The 21,469-nt window shown below is 32.2% G+C and overlaps 1 protein-coding gene and 1 long non-coding RNA gene across 5 annotated transcripts in view; one reads left to right on the top strand and one right to left on the bottom strand.

Annotated features, from left to right (window-relative positions):
* LOC117099893 (myocardin-related transcription factor A-like) overlaps positions 1 to 21,469 on the bottom strand; it is a 41,283-nt gene that overhangs the window by 4,021 nt on the left and 15,793 nt on the right. Inside the window, exons 1-5 of one of the 2 annotated variants that reach the window (XM_033239418.1) lie at positions 13,064 to 13,097; positions 12,024 to 12,089; positions 9,228 to 9,283; positions 1,098 to 1,173; positions 252 to 416 (exon numbers count right to left, since the gene is read on the bottom strand). In XM_033239418.1, the coding sequence (XP_033095309.1) occupies positions 252 to 416; positions 1,098 to 1,173; positions 9,228 to 9,283; positions 12,024 to 12,089; positions 13,064 to 13,082 (382 nt within the window). In that variant the 5' untranslated portion in view covers positions 13,083 to 13,097. Of the gene's footprint in view, positions 1 to 251; positions 417 to 1,097; positions 1,174 to 9,227; positions 9,284 to 12,023; positions 12,090 to 13,063; positions 13,098 to 21,469 lie in introns of those variants that run through there. The other variant, XM_033239417.1, reaches the window with a different exon arrangement.
* On the top strand, positions 13,369 to 20,089 carry LOC117099895. Of its 3 annotated transcripts, none has more exons than XR_004444038.1 (3): positions 13,369 to 13,488; positions 17,615 to 18,023; positions 18,790 to 20,089. It is a non-coding gene; the product is annotated as an uncharacterized LOC117099895 (long non-coding RNA). The 3 variants fall into 3 exon arrangements; XR_004444037.1 differs by having other exon boundaries at positions 17,615 to 17,990; positions 18,790 to 20,088; XR_004444036.1 differs by having other exon boundaries at positions 17,615 to 17,990; positions 18,977 to 20,086.

Below are 21,469 nucleotides of genomic sequence, written 5' to 3'. Positions count from 1 at the left end.
AACAAAATCTAGCTTCGATTCTATATATATATATTATTATTATTATTATATATTTTTTTTGTTTTTACAAATGGAATTCACTCAATAATACAAGGCCCAATATAAAACTAGGAAAATAATTTGAACAAAAAACAACAGATGTTAGTTTAATAAAAGCAGATGGAACAACAATTGTCGAGAGCACAAAACCAATCTACCACATTACAGGAAATGTAGCCACAACAACGCCCTCAATCTTCATTCCTCCTTACCTTTGATAGCCTGCTCAACCAATAAGTTATCTGTTTTCAGAATATTTTCTTCAATCAACTCTAGAGGCCCTGGTCGATTTTTTATCTTGCCTTCGAGATCACGCTCCAAACGGGCTCGTTTTAAGCGCTGGTGAGTGGCACTTACTAATGGATCTGTGCTGGTATCTAGAAGAGAGGAAAAGAAACCTTTCAAGTTCTCATAGTTATCTTTAAGTTAAGCTTACAACCTTGATGTTAATTGATTTAAATTGTGGTCAGAATGACTCAATAGCCAAATAAAATTATATTTATCTTTTCCTCCTGTATCATGTTTTTTTTTTTTGCCACCAACTTATTTTTCTGTTAAATTTACAAATATCATTTAGAAAACTCTGCAGAAAATTAAAAAAACATTATCAAATTTATATGTCCTGATATGTTACTAGGTGTATGTTTTGCGATATATCATCTCTTTAGGAAATCCTGAATGACGGCTGTATTCCAAAAACGAAAGCAATAACAATGGCTAGCAATTAATATGGGCATATTAATTATCAAATGCTTTTCTAAAATAATATCCAATTCAAATAAAAATCTTATTTAAATTTTAAGAAATGTTATTTTCACTATGTGATACTGCCCTCTATTGGTTAATATCGGGGAACATTCTTTAAGAACACACAGAGTAGGTGTTAATTTATCACACAACATACTGTACATACAAAACGTCTTACTATATATTAATGTATGCAATCAATTTTTAAGTAATGACTTTGTCTGCGATTCTTAAGATTCCATGACAATATGAACATTTAATTATTTATTTGACCATAGCATAGTTTTTTTAAATACTTGTTATCATCTTACCTTCTAGAATGTGTTGGTTTATTAATTGTGTTTTATCGGGCCTCATCCTGATCTTCCTCTGCAAGCAATCACCAACCTTTCCAAGAAAAAGAAATAAATCAAAACTAATTAGAAAAACCAAGGCAAAATTACTAAGCACCTTCTAAAAGCTTATAAACAAATTCCAACTAATACACTTTTTTTTTTTATAAGAACCAGTAAAATTTTGCCCAGGCTCGGTGTTTTTTGGCCAATTTCAGGCTCAAATTGTTCTTATCTTGTTCATATTTTTAAACACATTTCAAACATAGAAATTATTATTGTTGATACAGCAGTATATTGCTAAACTGTATATTATAGAGGGTATAGTATTACATAGTCACATCTACAGCACATTAAGGTAGACAGGTTTGTTGGTTTTTCTAGTTTAAAAAAAAAAAAAAAATCTCCATTTGACCCAGCCTCAATTTGTTCTAATTTTGTTCTTAATTTTCAAGCAATTTCAGTCTTAGCGTTCTCATAAAATATGTTCTTATAACAAAAAAAGTATATAAGCATATTAGCTAGTCACAAAATTGAGATATTTTAATGACATGTCTATTTAAAGTTCCATTATCATCTTTATGTTTAATTGTTAATCATTCTTGGTACATAGATGAATTAATAAACTATAGCATGTCTTAGTATGAACGTGTTTGAAACCTTCAAAATAATTTGACACAAGGAATACATGAGTTATCTTGGTGAGCAAGTGGAGAGGGCAGTAAATCACACTTGAAATAACAGCAACTGATGCAGCTCTGACTAACTATTTGAATAGATAATTAGCTATAGCTTAGGAATTTAACTTTGTCACTTGTATGTATAAGCTGGTATCTTATATAATTTTAGAGAAGCAGCACCTTTACAACAGGTGTAACTCTATGTATCACCTTGGAACAAGATGTTAATAATCATGAATAGCCTCGGCCCTAGGATGAGCAAATTTATCTCTAAATGGTACGAATTATTAGTACATGCATAAAGGCCAAATTATTGTTTTTGGACCACCTAAAAACAATTTATATTTTACTTTCACAATCAAAACCACCAAGAACAATGCCGCAGAAATAAAAATATCCTGATAGACAATGAGTGTGTGTGTTCTGAGGTTTGGCAATGTTTTTAAAAATAATTTTTTATTATTGTTTTTTTTTTTTGGGGGGGGGGAGGGGACATGAGATGTACTACAGTATAGAAGTTCTAAAAACAAAAGTCATTATATTTTATCATCAACCAGTAAGTGCTTAACAAATTACAATAAAGTTATACCTCAGTATTAGAAGATGGATATAGTACCTTAAGCAACATGCCACTTTTTTATTATTCTAGCATTCAAATAATTATTATACTACTCAAACAGTTTTATCTGGTTTTTCTTTTATGATTTAGAATTGTAGCCTGATGAAATCATACTGATAACTTTGACGAAAGCTCGCAGTGAGTTTACATGAAAATGTGATTGGTTTATTATCGATGAAATAGTTCTACAACTACTAACAGTCCACCATGCTTCAAGAACAAAGAATGCGGAATGTTGTTATAGCAGAAAGCAATTGTGACAAATAGGTTATTGTTACAAGGTGTTGAGTGAACAAATCAGTGAGGCTAAAAGAAAGAAAAACAATGTAACATTGAGTAATGTACTACAATGTATCAATCAATCAATGTTTGTAGTTACTTTAGCTATTCTGCATCTCTTTAATCATCAGTCAATAATTAGTGTTCTGTTTTATTAACTTACTTTTTCAGTGGTTTGTTTGTCTCTAGTTGTGGTACATGTAACCTTGTAATTTCATAATTAAGCTCCAATCTGTGGAGTTTTTCTTAGCAACGCAGTCATAAACAATAGCTAAGCAGGATTTGGGGGGTTGGTGGGTAGTTCCTCGGTTGCTAATTGTAAGATCGGTTGGCAATTACTCCTAATTAGCTTCCAACGCCATCTCATACTCTGGGATATAAAATTCCTGCAAGGTCAGAATATAGCTTTTTGGTTTTGCTATAATTGGCCAATTAAAGTTATTTCCCTCTCAGAAACAATCGAGACGTACCGTGTACCCAAAACCTATTTGCAATCTCATCAACAACCAGCAAACGTCCCTACAACAGAAGTGAAATGAATGCTGTCCTGATCGTTTTCAGATCAACCCTGAAGCCTCAGCAGACCCACATCATTATTAAGTTCCTGGCCACCCGCTCTAACCTTAAGACGTCTCGGCAACAACAAGTGTTTTCACACAGACAATTAACAATATGAGTACTAACTTAGTACATAAGCCCAAGGCGGTAGCATAGAGTTAAGAATAACAAATTAGTATTTTGATTTTACATATTGTAGCTCATTAGGGCAATGATCAACACTTAACAGGTGTAATATAATACATCCATAAAAACACATTAACTAAAAAGCATTCTTTCACCTTTAACCTTTTTGAAATTTGGCCCTTTAACTTCAGTGCTGAATTTAGAAGAATGTTTTTTACTTTACACAATTATTTGCCATAACTGTTAATATACCGATGGGCTAACTCCTACCTGTCTCTTATACACATCTAGATGTGTATAAGAGACAGCCAAATTCTTTCTTGTGACTATTATCTGCACTCCTTATCTAAGCCACATTGATTAATTAATTAATTTGTATCAATTAATTATTATATTATATATCACATGCTTATAATAAACTTTAAAGACACAATATCTTTATGTTCGCTGAAGTATCCAATACAGAATGCATTCAAATTTTTAACATATCTTGATGTTCAATGACTGAAAACATTCCTTGCATCCAAAAAGTCCAAGCATGTTCCTTGCCTTGGGATTGAAAATATGAACCATCCTATGATTGAATAATAATAATAGAGTGATTGGCCCAATGGCAGAAAAGAAATGATTAAAACTTACAGAGGGGATAGTAACTGAGGGAATAGCAACAGAGTGATGATTAAAACTGATGACAAAGAAAGAAAGGACTCTTATGAATAAACAGACATAATGGCAATAGAACCAAAAAAATGGTGACAAACAAAAAGACAGGGAGGGAACTCTTAAACAAATGACAGAATGCAATAGAGGGAATAATTAGGGAATGGAAAGATGGCAAAGTAAGTGGTGACAAACGGAATGGTAACAGACAGAATTGCAACAGGAGAATTGCCACCTAACATTTGCTACTCTAAAAATGTCTCTATAGAAGTCAAAACTGAGATTACACATTTGGTTCGAATTCTGATTTTGCGTACCTAATCACATGACCCAGCTGGACAGAGAGTCTAAAGAGCATGTCGAATCGAATTAGCAGTGAGGAGACACTTAACTTATTGTAATACTCAGTTGCCATATGACACTACACGTGTGGAATTAAAATTTGAAATGGATGATTGTTGTGCAACTCTTTTATTAAACAAACACGCTTGGATATATTCGTCTGACCCAAGGGGTGTGTCAGTGCTTGTTATCATCAAATTATTTTCAATTTAAATTTTATTTCCCGAAAGAATTACAATCGTCTCTTACTATTCAAAGTTTATTTCTTTTTAAAATTTCATTTAATTTTTTTTTTATTTGTCTGCTTAAGAAATTCTAATTTCTCATAAAATTGAATTGAATTATGGGATTAAATTATTTTATTTGCAACATTATGTAAGTTAGAGATGGATGCCATAGCATATATGTTTATTATTATCTTCCTCACTTTATTATTAAAATAATTAAAGCCATAGAACAAAATTATCATCATCATCATCATTATTTATTATTAAATAAGTTAAGCTCAAATAAAGTACAAAATTGTTATTAGATTTATTGCATACTTAAATTAAAATTTAATAACATTATTTACAATCAGATTACATAAAGAAATTTCATAAGTGAACAAATTATTCTTAATTTTAAAATAATGAAAGTTAAATATTATAGATTTGAAAAACTGTTGCTATGGAAATGTCCCTCTGGTACCTAGACGTCAGATCTAATTAACATACTTGTCTGTGATGAAAAAATTTGACTCTTAAGTGCGTAAACCGATGGGCTAACTCCTACGACAATCATATCTGAATATTGGATTTAATTGATTTTGTATTTCTAGCCCTAGGCTGTCTGTTGTGAGCAAAACTATCAGAAAGTCGGTAGCTTCAAACTAGGTTGCTTCACTGCACTCTAAGAATCTTGTTGCCAGGACAACTGTGTCTAGTTTTGAAAGTTTTATTAGAAAATTGATGATTTTTAAGCAGTTAAAAAGATTTCCAAAATTGAATTGAGATTTTTAAGAAAATAAAATATTTACTAATACTGTAATATTAATTTTTAAAAAAATATTTACTCATATTTATTTATGAAAAGATTTAATCTAATAATTAATTATATTTGAGACAGCTATAGGATAATGGCCACCACAGATACTTGCACTTTGGGGACTGGCAAATAATATTGGGAAGGTGAATCAGCCAGGAAGGAGAGTATCTATAACCTCAGGGAAAGGCTGAGGAACAGCTGAAGGAGCAAAAATCCTCAAGTCACTCCCCACCTAAAGATAATGACAGGTGAAATTTGAGCATCTGGCTGGGGGAATGAAAATCCCTCAGGGGTGGTAATCAGCTGAAGATATATCTCAAAATCATTCCCTACCTCCAACTCTTAAAATGAAAACAGGAAGTGAAAGTATATTGGCTGGGGGTGTGGCAGTTCCAAATTGATGTATTCCAACAGGAACTTGGAAGTTTATATTAAGCACATAAATTTGACCCCTAACCTGACCTGGATACAGATGTAAATACAGAACAAGAGATGTTCACTGCACCTGGACCAACTTGATGACAGCCAGAGGACGAAGAAATACAAATATTAAGCATCACAGAACACAAAGTGCAAAGGGCTACAAGGAATGTCCAACACCAGCTTTTAAGTCGTCTGTCAAAACCACTCCATATTGACGGTCTGGATTGCTACTAGTTAGTGGGTCACACCATTGGCAAGGGACCAGGAATCAGGCCATGTGATTAGGTGTGTGTTCTAAGATAAGTTTTCTTCTATCCTTAGGGATAGGCCAAACTATTTGTCAGCAACACAACAAAAAAACTATAAATCTACCAACATATAACCAGTGTCAAAATTAAAGTATTACATTCTAAAAAATAAATTATTTTCTCATTATGCAATACTTTAAGGAAATAAAATTATATTTAGTACTTTAATGTATGATAGATATTTTGTTTACATATATTAAAATATTAAATAAAGTTTAATTCACTTAAATATTTCATTATTATATTAGATAAAATATGAAATTAATATGCACTATCACTACAAGTTAAATTGAAATATTTTGAAGAGATGTATTGGAGTTACAGCATCTATAAGGTTTTAACTACCAAGAGTACACTGACAAAATATGTGACAATGAAGATTATAACGTCAACACCAAGATAACGAAAAGGTTGAAGCAATGAGATTGATTGGGCTTAATAAGTCGATCGTTATTCAGTGTACAATTAGTCCAGATATGGTCTAATTAAGTACGAAGATTCACGACCAGTTGCATGCCTCATGGATACAAACTTAGCTAATAACACAACAATGTCAACACTAGCTAATGTAACATGGTAACTAAAGCATCACTTCCGAGTTGGCATACTTCCACTAGGATCACTTCCTGTTAGAATGGACATCAGGTGACTTCCAATCACCTACACAGAACACAACCTCCATTAACCTTTCCAAGTAAACAAGGCTACTTGTTTACATGGACGCCCAATATTACATAATTGCGGTTATAATAATAATAAACACATTTTTAACCACTACCATTGTCGTAATTGACAGAATGACATGCTTTTTTTCCCAAATCAAATTGTTGAATCAAATGTACCACTATATTGAAAGATCACTTCCTTTATAAAAGTGTTACCAGACAGGGGAAGCAACCCTTGCGGGCAATACCGCGGAGAGTTTGATGTATACTATTGATAAACTTTCAATTATTTCCTTTCCTCTTTCTTTTTTGAGCAAGTACAGGTTGGCTGGGATGACCTGAGCTAACCTAGCATTAAACATTACTTGGTATATACAATCACATCATAATAAGTACTTATAATACAAATTTTACCATGGCGGATGAATTGCAACAGGTAATTAGGTATGGTCCATTTTATAGTTTCTGTTTAAAATATTATATATTATAAACCTGGAAATTTAGGGTCAGATTTTGGAAATGTATACCAAGGCTGTCTGCCAACCAAACCAGCTGAATCTGGTGTTGTTACACATCCTAATCTTACTCCTATCCTAAGTCCACTGTATCCAAAGCTAATTCAATACTGGTTATGAGTTCCTCTGTCCTGAACAGTGTGGTATTCTTAAAAACCATTCAACAACATTATACGAGGATAAACCATTTCCGACTCAAGGGAGGTATTCATTGGGAACCCTTAAGAATACTAAAAAAAAATTCCAGTTTTCCAAAATGCAATAACTTAGCTTTTTAATCATAATAAAACTAAACATCTTTGAGTTTACAACCTTTTCAACATGTTGAATGTTGCTGCTAATAATAAAACTAGCTTTAAATGTCAAATTGAAATGTCAATTAAAATTTCCAGATGAAACTATAAAAATATGACTCAAAAATTAGGATGGTTGAAAGTGAAAGGGCCACACAGAACAAGGAAGTCGATAGAAGTTACAGCAACATATGGAAGAAACAAAAGACATGGAATAGGCCTAGCAAACCCAACTACCTTCCATTTTCAAAAATGGTAGTCTTGTGCACTATGGATCAGGTGACAGGGTAAAATATGGTAAAGGCAAAAATGGTCACAAAGTAGTAAAACATCCATTTTATGTGGGATTCAGTCTTCCACTGTAAGTTTCAAATACATATAATCAGGAAAACCCTAAATAATTGATTAAAATATATTAATTTTGTTCCTTTAAAAGAATAAAATCAGTTTAACAATTAAGATACATATCAAAACAATTAATTTTTCATAAATTTAACTACGAAAATCCTTTTCAAGTGAATTTTTAATCACATCTTCCCCACAATGTTGAAATTCTCTCCATCTCAACACTCATGTCATATATCTTAACTGCTTTCCACACAAAAACCACCCAATTCCTCTAATCTACCTTTTATTAGAATCCTCTCTCTTGTATCATTATTTTGGCATCCATCCATTTTCCACCCAGATTTTTAACTGATCAGAACTGGCTCAATTTAAAACGTAAACCAGACTCAACAACCTGTTTCCAATAAGCAATAAATATCCAGGCCTAGCTTACTACATTAAAGATTTTTGATATCCCTACAACATTATCAAGATCTTGTATCACTATCTCTTGCTATATTGTATTGCCCAAAAAATGTAAATATTTACATTATTGCTAATGTGGCTATTTTTCCTTGATGGCTATATAGCTAATAATAAAAAGTATTTTTTATGTTATGCATAAAGTGAGGTATTTTTAATGTGTTTTTTTGTTTTTTATTTATTTTATTTTATTTCATCAGGTATCTAAACAGTAGGTAGGCCACCAACAACAGGAATAAAATATATTTTATAAGTTTTATCTTGATAGTTACACTTATGTTAGCATCATTGATACAACTTATAAATTTACTCGTATTTAAAATTAAAAAAAAAAAATTTACAAGCCATGAATAACTTGCACTTAGGCCTGAAACATTGAGTGACCTATTTCACAGCCCATCAACAATGCAAGCTGGGTTATCAAAAGCATGGCCGATCAAATATGGCGATTGTGTTGTTCCGACTATGAGGTTAAGAACAAGAATGGAACCTGCTGCACCAAACTGCTTTCCTCAACGTCGTTACACAAACAGCCTACTGATGCTGGACAAGGATAAACATCACTAAAGGCTTAACGGACAATACCATAATATAATCAATTCTTCCTTCTTTTCAAGCAAGCATATATCTTACTTGATCTCAAAGAGAAAGGAAACTATTACCCCATAATTTCCTACGAGAGAAAAACTAATGAAGCCAAAATCTAATGACAACCAACAGATAAAAATAGTTAGTCTGTATCATCCTTATAGATGTTTAACTCCTGATTACAAAAAAAAATGTGAAACTTTCTTCTTTATCATACCTTTGCTCTTTCTAGTCTTTGCCTTTGTTCGTGGAAAGCTGGTGGCGTTTTCAATGCTGTTGGAAGAAAAAAAAAGTAATTATAACATACATAACATTGAAATTAATTTTAATAAATAGAAACATAATCAAACACAAAATTATTGAGTATTACTTTGATATAATTCAACCACATTCAGATATATAAAGCCACTTTTCTCAGCAATTAGTTCTATCATGGTGTGATTGTCAAGATAATTATAGATGAGTGCATTTCTGCATTAGTTGCCCAAAACAGCAACAATAGTTTTTCTACTTAACATTATTCAAAAACTTATTGACCTTGCAAAGCTAACAAAACATTCATAACCTTCAACCTTTGACATTTCCATTTCCATGGTGATTATGTTGTCACACTGACATGCAACAGTAGAATCTGCAGCATTTAAGGGGTTTTCCCTGATGGCCATGTTCCAGCAACAGGGGACATGAACGTCAACTCAGTTGAGTCTTGAAGCAAAATTGAAAATGAACAAATGGATCTTGTTTTAAATCTAAATCCATCTTCGATAGAAAAATGGAGAAGAATCTATTTTGAGATAGAAGTAATAACAGAACGTTGGTTCTAGAAAATGAAGAACTGCTATACTCCATCCATACTTGGTCTCGCTGGATCTTGTAGCTAAAATAAACAGTCGGTAATCCTAAGAATAGTTGACCAATTGAGCGGCTTGTTAGTGATGTCATTGCAGTGATGGTGAGATATGAAAATGATGCAGACCATCTTTGGCAAGTGACAACAGTCAATGATGATAAATGTCATGCGAGGGAGGGGTACAATTTAGTGTCTCTGCAGCTGATGTCACAACGTTCTATAACATTTATATGGTTAATATCTTGGAAACCAGCTGTTGATGACAAATCTAAATGAATTCTAGTGAGAGGTTGCTGCAGAAATTGTCTGAATCAAAACCATAAAGCTGGTTAGTTAAAAGGTTAACTCCATGGTTTAATAATATATTACTACCAAGAACCATAGAGGGTAAGATTACTAACAGATTGCATTAACTAATATCATAATTATTATTTTAGTAATAGTAACAATTATATAACTATAACTATTAATTAATGTAATAATAGCAAATCTAAAAATTAAAAAAGAAAAAAAGTGACATGATACAATATTGCTAACTACAAATTGTATTGACTAATTAATCTTTTAAATAATATAAGTACCAGTAATATAATTATAACATAATTATATAATATATAATGGTATAATAATGGCATAATAATACCAGTAATTAATGAACAAAATCATCTGGATCCAAGATCTCATATTGAAAATATAAATATAAAAGTAATTATAAAATAATTGTTATAATATAACAGTGGAATAATAGGTTAAAATAATCACTAAACAAAAAACCTAATAAAAATCCCAATAAATTTCATCTGATTTATGAATGTAACTTAAATAAAATACTAACTAGCTTGAAATCTTCAAGAAAAATAATTCCTTGCTAAACAAAATCTGCAGTGATGTCACTGTTGCCATGGTAATAGAAATTTAAGATGTCCCATTGGTTGATTTATCTTTTATAGTCTGCTTCTACTAGTTGAAGACAACTTCAGTGATTTATTATTAGAATAAAACCGAATACTAATAATAGTTACAGAAAATTATGGAATTTGAAATGCAAGATAACATATTTTTACCTTTATATTGTAATTTGCAAAGTAGAATATTTAAAAGTGATTACACAGTAAGACTTATGCAATAATATTATATCTTTATTAACATTGTTATTACTAGTTTGTATATCATTATCAATATTATTAATATTGTATGTCTACAGGTTAACATTAAAAATAAGTCCGAGTGGCACCCTACACTGGTAATCCCGCACTTTAAAAATAAAAAAATTTATTTTGAAAAGTCAAATACATGCTCTGAACGAAGATTCGCCACGCCATGAGTGTCTTCTCGGAACGGATAAGGGGTCACTCTAAGTGTTCGTATCTATTATTTTTTATTTATTATTGATAATTACTATGAACGATAATTAACAAAACCATATAATAATAATGGTATGAGTAACTACGAAGACTAGGTGGAAATTATAGGCAATAATTAAGTGACAAAGGTTAATTAGTAGCAGCTTCAAGCCACTAATCAAGTGACAACTGTTGGCGAACATAAAAGATTACACTGCCAATAGAATATTCCCTTTTATCACAACCCTGGGACAACTTGGTCTGCAAACAGCTGATCAACTACTCCTTTGATAAAGTAGAAATTTGGCAATTTTTTCATCAAAGTCACTTGTCCACTACATTTTTTTTTATCTGGTGTACACATAAAGGCAATGGTCAACATTGTAGCCAATCATGGATTTACATACTTTAGTATGTTTACATTTTGACCAGGATGAATGTGGAGGTGACCTAGAAATGCCACTTTATCATTATCTTAGAATACAAGAATGCATGGGAATAGATAGTATCTATTCCCATGCATTCTTGTATTACTAATAGTTATAGATTCCTATACTAAAATATATTAATGTAATCCTTAATGTTTTATTTTGGTTATTTTTATTATTTTAAGATGTTCTATAGCCTACTTTTTTAAACATGTTAATGTGAAGTATTATATATTTACATATGTTTTGTTAAATATAATTGATAGATCAATTTCAGCCAATGGCTGCAATGTGTGAAGTTATTTTATACCTGAATAAATAATTATATGCCTACAGTGCAGACCGATATCTGGTAGTGTTAGTATTAGAAATTAAATTGATTGGTTACTTACGAGGCATTATGCCTTGACTGACGAGCTCCTCTCGCGGCCTTCTTAGTTTGAGTCGTAATGCCAGGACTGTAAAGAAAAGAAATAGATTCATTTAGTGAAATCAACAAGTATCAAACCAAGCCTAAAAATTAGCATCAAGATGGCTGCTGAAAAAGAAATGTAATATTAAGCCATTCTAGGCAGTTAAAAGCAAGCCTATCCCTGGCCAAGCCAGTGGGAAGCCGTCAGTGCTAGAGTCTCCATTACACGCCAGCGTTATTAGCGTCCAGCCTCCATGCTTGGTTGCTGCACCAACAACGATGACCTTTGCCCCTGGAGCTACCACGCTTGAAAACTGACAACTTGGAGCGGCGTTATGTGCAGGTAAACTAACAAGAGTCTATTGTCATTAATGAAACAAATCGTGAGAAAAATAGCTATTATCAACTTTTCCTGGTCCAGATTCCTGGTCGTTAACAGGTTTCAGGTCTTTTTAAAATCTGAGAACAACTTTAATTGGTAAGGCCCTGGGAACAAGCATGTTTAAAAACTTGATAATGGTATGTATGAGATGACATATGAAATGAGTCCTTCTTCTGTTTAGTTGTTGCATTCAGCAATATTTTGTAACTGTGAGTCCCCAGTAGTCTTGAGAACTTTGAACTATTTATCTTTTGTTTTATACTTAATTAAAATAAATATTATGAGAATGTTAGAAAAAAAACCTCCAGATATTGTACAAGTTTCCTAGAAGAAAGATAAGCAAAACCACTACAATTAATAAAACTCATACTTCTGAAGCATACTCTTATAACACTATACTTTTGGGATTTAAAAAAAAATTAAAACTATAAAAGTAAATACACATTTAAAAAAAATTAAAACTATAAAAGTAAATACACAGAAGCATAGGCCTATGGATTGATCAATACATAAAAAGTAATCAAATTGACATCTAAAACAACATATTTTTCTAAAGATGTAATATGTTGTAGTAGAATACATCCTACAGCATAAGGAATTAACATAAAAAGACACCAAATGAGATTCGAACCACTGACCTCTAGAAGTATAATCCATTTCACAAAAGTTTTCAAAATTCATTTATCCTGTTGAAAATATATCCTCCTTAGAAAGAAACAGCTCTACTGAAGTGAAACAAGTGTTCTGAACTAACTTTTTATTTAAACTAAAGGCACGAGTGTCTAGAAATCGGAAAATGTGACAGCATTATCATGGCATTGTTCCTATGTTGTATTCAATGCAAGATCCGTTTCCAGTTTCCAGAACCCACAGTTAGTCACATGTGGCGTGTTTGATAGTACAATTCGAGCCTAAAGATCATATCCTGTACTGACGTTCAGACCTTTAATTCACTTCCGTCTTCATTTTCTTCTACTACCACATTTCACCATCCTTACTTAATAATACATCAGAGTACTATAATCCCATAAGGATCACCGGGGTTTCTAAGAATATTCCGAGGGTAAGTAAGCCTATTTGATCATAATACTATTTTAGTAATCAATATTTTCTGAATTTAAATATAGGTTATATTCCTATAATGATTTTGTATTTCTCAAAAAATACTTCCTACTAACAATTCAACCATTGTTGGCTTAGTTGAAGTAGGTTGATATTTACAGGGCAAACTTACATCATTCTAGTTTGCCCAAGGGGGTCTAAGCCATCTAACAATGCATCTGACAAATTCCGGCAAATGTTAGAAAGGGAAAACATTTGAAGTCTTGAAAAAATCAACCTTTTTGTAATTTAAAGGTGTTATTATGCATATTATGCCCTAAAAAATGAAGAATAAAAAACGTTTTCATTAACATGTTGATGATTTGTGGTCAAGAAGGGGCTTAATATAAGAAAGAAAGGTTTATTTGAGGGTCAATATCCCCTGCCCCCCAGCTTGATATCAATACAAGTATATATTGGCAAACCTGGGCAAATATGCATAAAATGTTTGAAATTAAAGTACTTCCTATGACCTAAAACATTTGGTACTCTACCAAATATAAAATACCGTCCCAAAGATAAACGAACAGACAAGTGTGTGCATTCTTACACACAGCGATTAACTCTATCATCTTAAATGAGCAGTTGGCAATAATTTTTGAGAGGTTTCCATGTCTGTCATTTGCAAACTGATAGAATAAGCTGCAAAATAAGAGATTTGTTTGTATGATCTAGCAAGAAAGGCCTCTGGCAGAGGAATCGTTCTTTCAAAGTCGTTTATTTCAACATCACTGTTAAAGCATTTGAACACGGACGCATCTCCATACATCTTCCATCTGTTGTCGGATGACAAATGGATTTTTTCCCCTCTACATCATTCATGATATAAAATGCAAAGATTGCAATCAAAAGTACAGTACTACACTTTACACTGTTTGGCAAACATGTGTTAACAAAGTGGAGTAAAAATATATTGAGGAACTAAAATACATAGCAAGCTTAAGTACAAGCAATAATAAAGTATAATTTCCTTTGTAGACTTTTTTTCAAAAAATATATTTTTTATCTCCCAAAGTGAGGTACTTCTAATTAGATGAGGTAGCCATGTGATGCATAAAGTTCAGAGTTGATTTTTTTTATTATTATTAGGCATGATAACATTTTAGCGATTAAAGGATTCAAACTGCAGGCCACTAAGTCATAACTTAAGTTGTTTCATTCAGTGGATACAAGAAAAACGCATTACACGGTATGAAAAAAAAATTAATTTTGTCCGGTCTGCTGTAACTGAATATCTCCTATGACTCAACAACAACTTTTTTTAACTCACTTATTTCCCATTTCCTCATGGCAATCGGGTTATTTAAGTTTTTCGTTAGTGCGTCATGATGAACAGGCAAACAATGACAAATCATCACAATTTACGCACGATGGATGGTCACATGACTTGATATAAAATGATATACCTTGCATGTTTTATAACACTTTCGCTCTAAAATCTTTTGGTTTTGAGAAACTGAAAAGGGAAACCAACTCCTTATTAAATGTTATAGGTCTTATATACAAAATTCTATCTGGCTGTCTGTTCACACATGTGTAATCTTATCTTTCTTTTCACACCCTAACCATTACTACTTTCAACATCCTATCCTAAATTTTTACCCCTTTCATAAATCATTGCTGGCGTTGTTCCTACAAGAACCCTGCAAGAGTCAACCATGTAGACCTTTAAAATCAATGACATATTCATATTGATGTAGGCCTACGCAGACTATTCTAATATCGTTTATATTTTCTCTGGTATCATATTAATTACATAACGTCAGAGAGACACCTCTTAAGAAATGGATAGATATCTAGGTCTCCATTCAAATTGTTTTCAATAGCTTTAATATTGTTCACCTTTAAACAGTAGGGTCAAAACCGAAGGAAGCTAATGGAGGTGGTTGAGCTATCCAAATAGAAGGCTTGCAAATATCATTTTGTCATTTCACCTGAGTAGGCCAGGAGAAGATAGGCCTCTGACTGGTTCCAGACCATGCAAAGCCGGCGGGTAGAATCAAATTGCTAGCCTGTACAAACATATCGAATCTGTCGAACAAGATCAAGGCGTGCACAGCAGGCTAACAAAGCAATATTCTCTCTGTGTTTGGACCACCACAGACAAGTGCACATCTTCAGACCATTCTTCTTATTACATGCTCTTAGGCTCCCTATTACTAGGCCCAAGAGAATAATTACTACCAGTTGGCACTACATGTATTGTGTAACACACAAACAATAGTAATTACATTAATATTTTTAATCCATGTTTACGTTTGACATGAAAACTTCATACTTTAAGTAGATCTGAGCTGCAATTTGAAAATTAGGTCCAGAAACATAAAAAAAAAAAAAAAAAAAAAAAAAAAAAAAAAAATACAAAAAAAAAAAAAAACACCAACTTTTTTTTGTCTGTATATCAAAGAAAATTGTTTCAATAAATATTTGAGGGATTTTCTATACCTTACAGAGGCAGTATTTAAATTTCAAACGTATACTTTTAAAACACTTGTTATATTTACATTTCTACTTTTTGGAAGTTCCAACTCAACTCCATTTGCACTGGAATAAAAATTAGTATTTCTTTAATTCTCTATATAGGTTGTGAATATTGCATATAGTGTAGTATGTGATTATATGTGTTTTATGCATTATTTTAACATGGGAAAACCTGTGTAGGAAAGAAGCAAACAATTAATTAAAAAAAAACAAAACCCCCCAAAACAAGCAAAAACATTTATAAAGTATTTGCTACTATTTTTTATGTGCATTTCATTCATTTATAAATACATTTAATCATTTCTATCATTAAAAATAAAATACCAAAATGAATGAATACTGTTATTACATGTATAGTAAAAAAAAAACAGATGAAACAAAGGGGATTAACTGCCTGTCAAATGTTACACCCCTAAATTTCGGACACAAAGTATGTTGGAATACATAAACTCAATGAAAACATTAAACGAGGAAAACAAACAAAGTCCACCCCTCTTACGCCAAAATAAAGAACAAATATGGTTAACACCAAATAGAGAAAGTGATTTTTCTTTAAAGGAGAACAAAACTTCCCAGAAAAATAAACTAGTTTGGCAAGAGAACGTAACTTAGTGTATGTGGTACATAAATTGGCCATTTCCATTACATAGTTTAGGTTACACCAAGCTCGTACAAATAAGCATCACTATAATACAGCCAACAAAATAGTTATACAGCCTGACATACTGGGTCAGAAGGAGGCCAAATTATCCACCTCTGATAGGTCCAGCACAAGACACTACTTTCCAGCACGAGTCTTGCATTCCTTCATATCTTCAATCAAGGCTTTATCATCTTTTTTTTTTTTGGTGCATGGAACAAGCTCAGCTGACTGTCATTAAAACTTGATAATATGGGTTGACGGCACGTGCAGGGATGGCCACTAAATTCCAAAGTTGTTATCATTGTCAGTGATACCATGGTGATACTTGCTGTGGCCACACTACTATAAACCAAGAAATGAACGGCTTAGGATACACCCACCTTTGTGTCAACACAGAGGCTTACTTGCTTTGGTTTAAAAAACAAAATAACTCTGTGACATTGATGTAACTGCAGGAAGGCAATGTTATGACAATAAAAGCCATGTTACTTAGTAGTAATTACGAAGGCAATAAACATGATAAACATAGTAATTCTAGTTACAACAACCTCAGAAGAGATTAAAGGTAATTACTGAACATATTTCCATCCACTAAACATCATATCAAACTCCTATAGTCAATTCAAAAAACCCAAAACATGTTTTTGTTTCTCTTTATACATTTTTTTTTATCCCTCACCTAATTATTTTATTTTCATGCATATGCTAAAATTAAAATTAAAATTTCTTTTAACAACAATGAATAGGCCTATCTTTGTGTATGGCTATTTTAAGTCGTATGTCTAGAAACTATGACTTGGTGTCTGTGTATTTTTAGGTCATTATAAAATAGGACAAAGGAGAACCACCTTCTAATATAAAAAAAAAAAAAAAAAAGATAGGCCTACATGATATTTTTTTAATTGGCCATTATAACAAAGATGATAACAATAAATTAATAGCATTTTATTATGTTCTCTTCCAGGTGAAGGAAAAAGATGTCAAAGAGGAGTATGTTTTGTAGTGTCTTGAAAATTATGTAAAATATGGATGACCTCGCATTCCATCTAGCGAGATGGATACTCCCAGCTGTTATAAAACTTTTACAGTATAGACTGATAGATCAGCTGAACATAACAGTGGTTGGTAACCCTTCACCAGTCTTCAATCACCTCCCACGGCCATCTGCTCTCAAGAGCAGCTCCTTCAATACTTCTGAAGTTGTGTTCTTCAATGTTTTCACAACTTTCTCCAGAACAAATTAAAAATCAACTCGCAGAAAACGAAAGAGGTCTACTGGTCGAGATACGTGTTCTGACAAAGGTTAAAAGAAACACTCGAATATTAATTGGAAATGGAAAGTAGGTGTATATCCTCGATTAGTATTATTCTATGTAAGTGAGTTAATCAACACTTGTGAGGCTGTGTGATGCATACAAAGATATCACAGGCACAGATTTGGCCGTTGGTAGATTCGAACATTATTGACAATCCATGCATATAGGCATGGTAAAAATTTCTGTATTATTAAATATTACTGCCAGCACATTTAAGTTTTTATAATTTTTTATTTTATTTTTTATTTTATTTCGAAAATCATCCAACAGCGGAAGCCAATTACAGGATGTTTTATAATACATATAAATATATAGAAAACTACAAACAAGTGAAAGATAAATTGATAAATAACATTACAATATAAAATGAAAAAGAGAAATTTACAAATATATTGCGAGAAATTACATCTAAATTACAACTTGATTAATAATATTACAGTATGAAATGGAATAGAGAAATTTACAAAAATATTGCGAAAAATTACATCTTAAGCTAAAAAATAATTTATTATGGAATTACTATTAGCTACTGAAGAATAATATTTATAACAACCAACCAATTTATTTTATTGATGAGAATATTAATGAAATAAAACAGAAGGCATTCCCAACAAACTAGAAGCTAAAAACCAAATATAAGTATAAACTAGAAAATAATCTCTACTTAAGAATCTGTGAAATCAGGTTGATAAAAGGGCTTTTAACAATTTTCAAAACTTGTGTACTACTCTATTTTGGAGTAGAGCAGATCCCCACAAAATGCTGTTTCTTATTTTGAGGAGTAAGAGCCTCAATACTTAACAGGATATTTTCATTTTTACAGAATGTTTGGTGTTTTCACTTGTGAAAGTAAAAAAAAAAGCCAAAACTAAAAAGGATGAGCAAAGTTTTGTTTGAACCTAATGCTCATGTTTACAAGTTTCTCAAAACACCTGATAAATTTTATTGTTACAAAATCTGGGAGAAACTATTTGCCGAGTTTTTTAAAAATCAGCTCGTCTCTTTAACAGCTGCCTTGTGAAAGCATCGCATCAGATCAAGATGAAAACACAACAACTGGGCCAGCATTTAAATTGAATCGTTTGCAACCAGACACCAACGGACATGATGTTAGCACTTTGGAGAGCACACACCCGGAGGCAGACCCCATACTACGTACATCCCTAGCCTGATAAGAGCTGCTGGTGGTCTCCGTTCATAGGATTAAAAATCATCAGCCTCGGTAACTATACCCTACGCTAGACTGAAGTGGAATCCAGCACTGTAACAGTTGCATACACAACAGTAGTGTTTGGTGGTCAGCTTTATATAGGAGATACTATATTGCTGAGGTGGTCAGTTGTATTCGCAGGTTAATGGGAATTTGTTCACCTGGGATATAGTCCATTAATCTGTCTGGACATTGCATGGTCAACATCCACAAAAAGTTCAGTGACCATTAAAACATTTGCTATATCTTTACAAATGTATTAGGTTTAGTGTAAGCCAATTCAAAATTAACTAAATAATTCTAAAATAAGTATAGTAAAACTTGCCTAAGTCGACTGTGTCTAAGTCAAATAATTTCTAAGTCGATCTTATTTTACATGCCAACTTGTTGTGTTTTCCATTAGGTCGAACAGTATTTCAATGTCATTTTGGATTCGACTTAGGCAAGTTCAACTATATTATAATTTAAATACAAGTTACACTTGTATTCTAGTCTAGGAAATGCTATTTATGTAACATCTGAGCTGAAATTATTCCAAAGCATTCAATTAATTAAATTTGTTTACAAAAGCCAACAGTTGTGAAATTTTGATCCATTTTTTAAACAGATCTTTATTAGCCAATAAAAATTCAACATCACAAAAGCATGTATTTCATAGTTTAGATAAATTGTTCTGCTTTTAAAAAACTAAAGTACTCAAAGTGAATTTTTCCAGAAACGAATAACAAAATCATGGTTAGTATAATCATCAAAATATGTGGAATTGTAACAACTACTATTAATAAAAATTAGGCCTAAAAATAACAAAACATGAACAATAAAGAAAAACAACAGCAACAAAAACAATAATAAATATGTAGGCCCTATAGTACTTTTGGAAAAGTAAATATTTACACAGCATATAAAGTATTTTTGAGGAAAAACCAAAATCCTATGTGTTATCTGCGCCTCACTTTCATGTTTATTTAATCAAGTCTTTCCGCTGGTTCACTTTACCATTATCTTCCCCAAAATTGACAATTATTGCCCACTTGTGTAAGTTGAGGTCGCCTGCCACGTGCTAGCGCTGATTGACCTATTTAGCATTCCATCATCCATCCAGGGGTCAGCTAAGGTCACCTACAAGTAACACCTACCAACATCCACTCATCCATTTGATGGGTTTTGGACCCTTTTAAAACCCCATCTCTTAATAATGAGACAAATTTTGGGGATAAACCAGAAGGGTTTAAAAAACAAAAATTATGCCAACCATGTGTATTGCATCAAAGGAATATATGAGTATGATGGTAGTGAGTACAATGATGAAAAATACGACAAGAGTGATGATGATCCTGATGATGATAAGGATGAGAATGATGGAGCGAATAAGGATGAGGAGATATTAATATTAATGATGAAAATGATTAGTATGAATACCATGATGTTGATAATGATGATGATATAAATGATCAGATGATATTAATGATGATAATGATGAGGATAAAACTGAAGATCTTGATGACAAAATTTGCTATTAAAAAGCATAATTCAACAGTACTTCAATTAACTCACTAAAATCTAAAAAGTAATTATATTTATTATAATTATATTTATTATTATTATTGATTATTATAAACCATCGATTGCTGATTGTCCTATCTTTTGCACAGGTAACATGATAATGTGCACGTCTATAACAGAACCCTCTATGATCTAATGACGAATGATGGCTTATCAAACTAGCCTGCCATCTGACAACAGCACTGCAGGAGGTAGTCTACGTCACCAGGCTAACTATCTTGTCCTTAGCAACAAGTCCACCTTCTGACATCTGCCTCCGGTTGTCATGGAGACCCACGAAAGTTAATGGATCTTGGTATAAATAATATCATGTAAGTGCTCATATTTGGAATTTTCCATGCCAGCATTGAAAGGTCATGTTTTTATACTCTTCCTAATGAAATGTGCAATTACTGAAAACATGTACAATTAAAAAACAATTTTTCACCCCCCAGATATGATAGAGATACAACAGCTAGTACTGACATTTACCGAATGTACTTATAGTATGGTAAACAAATAAATAATTTAGTTTCTCGGGTATAAGCCCACCCTATACTTTATGCCCAATTTTTTGTACCAGCTTTCTTCAGGCAAGAGCCAAGTGTAGACTTTTACAAACACTCTCAGAAAAAGACATCAAATATTAGCGCTTTGAATTAGGCATACTACAGTGCTGAAAAATTGCTATTTTATTAAAAAGGGTATTCGTCTGGTATAATCCTGTCTCTTTTTCCCATCTTTAAGTTGA

This window comes from Anneissia japonica, unplaced genomic scaffold, assembly GCF_011630105.1.
Source record: "Anneissia japonica isolate Jap-2015-1 unplaced genomic scaffold, ASM1163010v1 scaffold288018_len440701_cov179, whole genome shotgun sequence".
NCBI lineage: Eukaryota > Metazoa > Echinodermata > Crinoidea > Comatulida > Comatulidae > Anneissia > Anneissia japonica.
The sequence above is the reverse complement of the archived record's forward strand: the minus strand, read 5'-3'. Positions and strand labels throughout refer to the sequence as shown.